A 7827-nucleotide genomic window follows, 5' to 3' on the forward strand; every position below is an offset into this window, starting at 1 on the left:
CGACGAATAGGGTACACCTCAACATTTTAACACTCCCTAGGTCAGACTAAAAAGCCAAAATTACAACTGCAAACAGCACGAAGTATATGTAACCTAATTTTCAAATTTATTTCTTGTTCATATCCTAATCAGGATTCTAAACGCGCTCAAAATCAAAATAGAAAATATTAACATGTAACACTGTGGTTAGTAAGTGAGTTAAAATTCACAGCATGTGCGTATATGAATAGACGATTATGGCGAAAAGGGGTTAGAGTGGGTAGGTACCTTTATAAAGGTCGTGTGCCGCTAAATCGTGACTATCGGTAAGGAATGTGCTGCGATTGTCGATAAACTATTGATATTTGGATGTCGATATTTTGTATAATCCTTGTTGAATTCATGCAATATTCCATAACTGATTTTTAAAGAAGTTTATCTTTTTTAGATGGCCATAAGACCATCTAAAAAAGATAAACTTCTTTAAAAATATCATCATACATGATCCATACACAATTCGTTTATAAAACGGAAAATCAACATAACAAAGCAACATTCACTATGTTTCATGTGTTTATATCACTATTGTTTTACTTTAATTATAAATTAAAAAATATAATAATTTTTTTATACTCAATATTTTTCTTCGTTATTTTTTAATTTATAATTAAAGTAAAACAATAGTGATATAAACACATGAAACATAGTGAATGTTGCTTTGTTATGTTGATTTTCCGTTTTATAAACGAATTGTGTATGATAGATACGTATATGACTATGTATGATGGTGAGTTTATACGAAATTCTTAAGGTTCCCTTTTTACATATGTGAAAAGGTATAAAATAATCATAATATGATAATAAAGCATAATTCTATAGAAATTTCTAAAAAAAATAAAAACAATTGTCTATTTCAATGAAAAGCGTCAGCATTTATCTGGAATGCAACGGCGTTAACACTACACTGTTGTAGATTTGTTAATAAAAGCTATTTTGTAGTTTTTATCGATAATATTTGGTCTCATCGCCCATCCCTACAACCCTTGACTGATATGCCATTTATATTCGCTTCCTATCTGAGGTTTTCTATCCTTTATTTAGGGTATCGACAACAGAAATTGTCTCAGAAACATAAATCAGACGACATCCTGGATCTCCTTTATATTCTATTTCCTTAAGCTACAATGTTTAAATCACAATATTTTATCGTAAGAAATACAAGGACCTCTTTTGGTAAAAATCCAATTAAGTACAAAAAAATTAAAGAAACTATATTGTTATGTACTTACTAGCTGCGCCCCATGGCTTCGCTCCCGTTGGAATTTTGTGGATAAAAAGTACCCTATGTGTTATTCCAGGTTATATACTATTAGAGTACCAAATTTCATAGCAATACGTCCAGTAGATTTCGCGTGAAAGTGTAAAAAACATACAAATATCGCATTTATAATACTAGTAGGATAATTTTAACAACAATTAAGTATGTAATTTGGAACAAAATTAAAGCTCCACTTGACTTTTCAATTGATTATTCTAAGAATATCGTAGCAGTGTAAAATTAAAAGTCACAACGTTATTTTCAAACAGAATACCTAAACGTTTCTGTACTATACAAATTGGTCCAATGTTTGAAACTAATACGTTGCGTAGTTTTTATGTCAGCTAAGCGTTGACAGTAGACAAAATCAAGCGATGTATAACGATTGCCTGATTCGTAAGTCCGATGCATAATCAGAATAATGAATCATACGATTTTATGAAACGACTTCAGGTGTGCCTTTCACATTGTAAGTGAATATTATATTATTTTATGATTTATGCACATTGGCTAATCGAATCGTATTATGAAATTTACTTAAATTAATAAACTCGTAATAGATATTGGAATTTATTGTGTTCCCTATCGAATATTGCAAGTTTATATTACAATTTATTTAAAATACTTGATGTATGTAGCCTTATCAGAAATCCCACTAAAACTGTTAGGGTTGTCAAAAAGAATTTACTTCAAAACGCGGTTAAACAAAAGGGAAACTTTCAAAATTATTATTATTTTAAGCCTGGCAGCGTTATGTCAAATAAAAAAAAAATAATTAAAAACGCACGATTTGAAAATCTCATTTATGGCGCCTACAGTTTTATTTGAATTTATTATTAAATATATTAGCATAAAAATTGCCTTTGATCTAACCTTGTTATCCAAATCACATGACTGTAATAAAGCCAACCAGTTTTAATTGATGGCCCATATACCTAACATATTGTCAGTATATACTTACATAGTAACAAATAAGGAAACGTTTCTTCCGTATATTTTTTTAATGCTGACATCGTAGTAAAAAACAATTTAGACGTGTATATATTCGGTTTTGAAATCGTAAGTTTGTGGCCGTATATTTGCTTGTACACTGACGTTTTGAAGCTAACAATATACAAAGTTGTATGTTGTGCATTAATGTTTAGTGCAAGTCAATTTCGCTTATTGCGGAGAAACATTTTTTCTTGTAACCTAAAATCCTATTTTTGTGCTAAATTACTTATGCTACTGTCATAGTTTTCTATCCTATAGTCTTGATTAGGCTTGTACGTTATCATAGTGAATGGTCGTATTGTAAGGTTGAAACTACACGTCGCTTTTATTCACATGGTATAAATATAATTATTACAAATTTTCACATTAATTCCTGGTTTGAATGAAAATTTATTGTGATATAATAGCAATATTATTACCTGGATTTAATCATGACAATTAATTATTTCATAATTCATACATTCAAGTAAACACCCTGCCCATAAATAAAGTAACTATGGCCAGTTATAATACATTGCGCGCTTCTTAAATGATCTATGCGTCAACATAAGTCAATAATCCGCAATGTACAATCAACAGCAAAATGTAATGGTACAGGAAGAAATCTAGTTACCCTTGTAAAGACTGCCGCACACGTGCAAAATTTATAATCACGTGTACAACTATATGTATTAACAGAAAACCGATGACGATTTCCTATAAAATTTTGATATTTTACCCCTAATATTGCACCCTATATACCTGTGTTGCGTCTTGATCTGCTCGTGTAAAAAAATTGTGAGAAATTTACCCTGTGTTCTTTTCATAGTGGGTATAGATCAATAGAAAAAATACAATATATATTCTAATCTATCAATGGTTCTCTTGTCTCTTATCAATGTTTGTTTGTTGAACAGCTTTTGCTATTGTCAAATAGGTAACAAAAAAAAAAAGCAGTAAAATTCATAAAACTACAAGCTTAAGATGACCAAAACATAAGAAATAAATATATATTAGTTATCCGTCTTTCTATTAATAATTTTCAGTAAAAAAAAACTAAGGAAATTTACATAAAATAAATAAATGCTCAGATAAATTATTAAGTTCCGATTCGTCTAACATTAAGTTAATTTAAGAAGCATATTGATTGATTAATATCTTTGTTTACCGAAGATCCGAGCTTGTTGCCAACTCAAGTACAGTCAAATAAAAAAAAAACAAGTAACAATATAGCGTAAAATTCTCGTGTAATGACGTAATTTTCTTCATTTTGCAAGGCCAATATTCTTAGTTGTCTGAATATTGGCACACATATCATCCTTGATGACATCAAGCCAGAATTTCTTGGGTTTACTCCTTCTGCCAGGCGGAAACGGCAGCCGAATGAATCGTGGTCGATTTATGTCGACTGTGCAGTCAAGGGCAGATAAAACTAAACTAAAACTGACCCCTCAGCTAAGTAACTTACTACCACAGGTCAGGTCTATCTCCCCTCGACTGTACATAAATGCAGAAAAGTTTATATTGGTAACCAAGGTCAAGGCATGTTTCCGTGTTAGAAGCAAAACTTCGATTCCGCAGTTTTCGCAATCAGAAGGTCATTTTAAGTAGATAAAGTTTTTTTAAAAAATGAATAATAACTTCCTTTGAGGAATTGTAGTAACAAGTATTAATAAACTAGTTTGGAGTACTGGTTTCCGTTAATAACTATGTAAAATGTTAATAATATTCCTTTTTAAAGATGCATAGGATTATTATTTACAACAATATGAAAAATCATTTAAACATTTAGCAATTCAACTGTACTTATTTTTATATTTGCACGAAAACACATAAAAAACAGAAAGGAGATACTCAATTATAGCTTGCATTTAAATCAAGTTACAACCGAATCCAGTCATGTACAAAATTAAATGATACGTGCAGAAATAAAATATGTTTTTAACACGTCAATCCAGAGGTGACTTTGGTAAAACGTGAAGCATCGCTTAGCAACGATCGTATTAGTCACAGATAGCCAAGAACAGGTGATTAATCTACCCAGCCGTTGCACCAAATTGCGGCCCAAAACAAATTGGGCCCACAAAAACTCTTATATTAGTAAGCTTGATACGTATCAACGCAAAAAACTGCCTACCTCTATTCAGTTCACCTTGAGACACCGAACTTGATTTAGTCGCTCACTGACAAACCCTTTTTTTGTCCTGAATATAAATAGGACCAACAAAAAACATAAAATCCAGCGAGGTTTTCTCCCCTCTTCCATGGGGACCGCCCGAGTGAAGTTTAGCAAAAGTAACATTTGAATAATAAAGGGGAATATTCGCTTATGTTCTTACCGTGCAGTGTTGTTTTTATATTCCTTCGTAAAGCGGCTGGGACGATAGTGGGACATAAACTTCCCGTGGCTAAACCTCGGAAATATGTTTTCCATTTCATCGAATATGGAACTCTTATCTGATGCGGGGCTTTCGTAAGGAAAAACACACGATTCGACCTCACGACCGTTTCCTACACGTTTTGATAATCACTTCCCATGTCCTTAAACATCCTCTTTAGTCAATGTTGTACAAGCGTTAAGTCAACGCGGAACTGTTTAGTATACTAGAGAACACTCCACTCGAATGTTTTATTGATAGCAATGATACTCACGTCGAAATAGATTTTAAAATTGGGTTACGCGTAACACAAACCAATCACGATCACATTGAATGCATTACATCAACCTACGCAATTTGTATAAAATTTTCCGTTATGGATCTATTAGAATAATTATAATTCGACTTGTTTGTAGTAATAATAATTCCTATGATAACAAAATCATTTATAGTAAGGCTGCAGACTTAATGGTGCAATGCCATGCATACTAATTCAATATAGTCAGCTCTTGCCAACGGCGATTGGACATGTCTGAAATAATAATTGCGTTCTCGACAATTAAACTGATAACACTGATTTTCCTTCTCATATATATTTTTTTATATTTTGCCAAAAACTCGAATATTATTCTAATGATATCTTTTCTTTTGTTCACAGACAAAGAAGAACAATCCAAATCACATAAAGAGACCAATGAACGCGTTCATGGTCTGGTCACAGATCGAACGCAGGAAAATATGCGAACAAACGCCAGACATGCACAACGCGGAAATATCCAAGAACCTCGGGCGTGTTTGGAAGACGTTGAACGATGAGGAACGACAGCCATTCATTGATGAAGCGGAAAGGTTGAGGCAGCTACACATGCGCGAGTACCCAGACTACAAATACAGGCCTCGCAAGAAGGCAGCGAAACCCGCGCAGAGGTCCGGCGCCGTCAATAAGCAAAAGCGCAAGCAACGCGCTGACTCCAACAATAACAGAGGGATTGCCAGACGACGATCGCGAACGGCGCAGACCGTCCCATCAATCCCCAGCGTCCCAATGGACACATCGCTACCTCAGCCTCTGCCAGCATCTCCCGCTGGCTCTCCAGATTCACCAGAATCCGCCTGCTTCTACGAAGATGGCACTCGCAATATCCAAGGCTCAGACTTACACGATCTGTACTCCATCACAGATCTGCTAACCCTACCAGCCGACTGCGAAGTCGACCTCGACCTCGCGCTCACCTCGGACGCGTTTGAAACGGCGTCATCATCGTCAGGATCGCACTTCGAGTTCTCCTGCACTCCGGATGTCTCTGAAATGTTAAACAATATCGGTGTATCCAGCGGGTGGGACGACATGGCGATCAGTTCTTTCCTCAAACCTTAAGGGTGTGAGGGTCGCCACGGTCGCTGCTGGCCGGTTCCATTGATCTCATGCGGTCGGCCATTGCGCCGCCGAACGGAGGCCGACGACGCGGCGATGTCTCGCCGCCCCGCCTAGAGAGTGCCTACATCCAAAATTACGTGTCGATTTTTGGATTCAATGTACAAAGTTATTTAGTAAGGTTCGAGGGCGAAAATTTTAGTTTAATAACAACCGACCTAGATCTAGGTCGCGTTTCTGTTTCAATTTATTGATTTATCAATTGTCAGTTCGTTGATCGAATGTTCATTGTAATAGTTGACGCCACAACGTCATTATACTCGTCGGGAATGCATCGGGTTAACATAGGCTGTGAGTTGGTTCTTTTTTTTTGTATTGCTTTCGTTTAAACTTGACACGAGGGGTGATTTCCAAACGGCACGTCTCAGACGCATCTCAGTAAATAAATCCGTCTACACTCCGTCGCCTGGTTAGTAAGCCACGGGTTTGTTAGGGGCCTCGGAGACATGGTTAGTCTTTGCTCGACATGGTATTTAAAGATTTTGTCGACGAGTTCGTATTTGAGCACAGTATAACCGTGTGTCCGCGGGCCGTATCTGCTCGCACCGCGTTGTCGCGTCCGTATTCTGTAATATGTACATTACTCGACTTGGCTTCTAGTTTAATAGTAAGTTTGCAAATATTGTGTCGAATTTCGTTTACTTTTTTAACAAATACTTTAAGAGTCATCACTTACATTTGTTTTATTTTAAAAAGTTAGTAGAGCAATATATCATTGGAATAATAGAAAAATAAGAATAGATTGTAGTCGTATGTCTTGCGTTCTATTTACTGTACGTAAGTCCACTTATACTTTGAATGCACATATAGGTAATAGTACGATGATTTAATTTTACTGTTTGAAGCTAATCGGTATGTCATTTGAGGAATTTCGGGGTGCGGAATTTTGGGTAGAATTGTAGGGCCTTTACCACGGTTAAGTTTGCTATTGAAATTGCCGCGCGCATATTGTATTCTTCTACGGCGCGCGGGGCTTATTCTGCCTCTAAATTTTTTTTTATATACCGTGGTAGGGGTCCATTGTAAGGATTCGATGTTTCGCGTTGTAATGTTCGTTAGTGTGTAGGTAAGGTATTCTCTGTTTGATGGTAAGGTATGTATAACTGTTAAGTTACGATGGCACCTATGGATCGATGTGAAGGGACACATAATTCTCTTTCTTTAACTTTACGCTAACATTTTCAATACAAATGGTCTACAGAAAGATACATATCAATAATGGGAAAGTAATTTTGCGGAACGGTGGGATTTTGATAGGCGCACAGTTCGTTTTCACTCAAATACATCGCTATTTCAGACTCTGTGATTTACTTTATCGATTTCTAAATTTTAAGATTATAGAGACTGATAACGCAACCGTAGAATAGTTTTAGCTACGCTAGCTTCTGTGACTTGTTTATTTTAAAACTGGTGAAATACGATCTTAACGTGAATTTTAGACAAAATATTTTTATACTTTGTGTTACTGTGGAAATATTATCTTCGCATTTTGTAAAAAATTAACGCTGATCTCTCATTTTATACAAGTATAATAATAGTAGTGATGCAAAGGCGATAGCTATTGTATGTATTGGAAGTTTTTTCCATAGTAACGCACAAGCTTCTATTTGAGAATTCGCTGAATCTGTCAATTCATTGAAAATGGTGTCACTTAATTAGGGGGTAATGTTTACGGAAATATTACCTCAGTCATTTTTAAGATAGATAAACAAACATTCTAATGTAATTAATGTTTCAGATTGTGA

General features: G+C 35.2%; 1 protein-coding gene across 1 annotated transcript in view; it reads left to right on the plus strand.

Moving 5' to 3' along the window:
• LOC128677403 (transcription factor Sox-12-like) overlaps positions 1–6979 on the plus strand; it is an 83597-nt gene extending 76618 nt beyond the window's left edge. The window contains exon 2 of the mRNA XM_053758199.1: positions 5306–6979. Coding sequence (XP_053614174.1) covers positions 5306–6025 — 720 coding nt within the window. The 3' untranslated portion in view covers positions 6026–6979. The remainder of the gene's footprint in view (positions 1–5305) is intronic.
• Positions 6980–7827: the final 848 nt, after the last annotated feature.

Source organism: Plodia interpunctella, chromosome 18, assembly GCF_027563975.2.
Source record: "Plodia interpunctella isolate USDA-ARS_2022_Savannah chromosome 18, ilPloInte3.2, whole genome shotgun sequence".
In the NCBI taxonomy this organism is placed as follows: Eukaryota; Metazoa; Arthropoda; class Insecta; order Lepidoptera; family Pyralidae; genus Plodia; species Plodia interpunctella.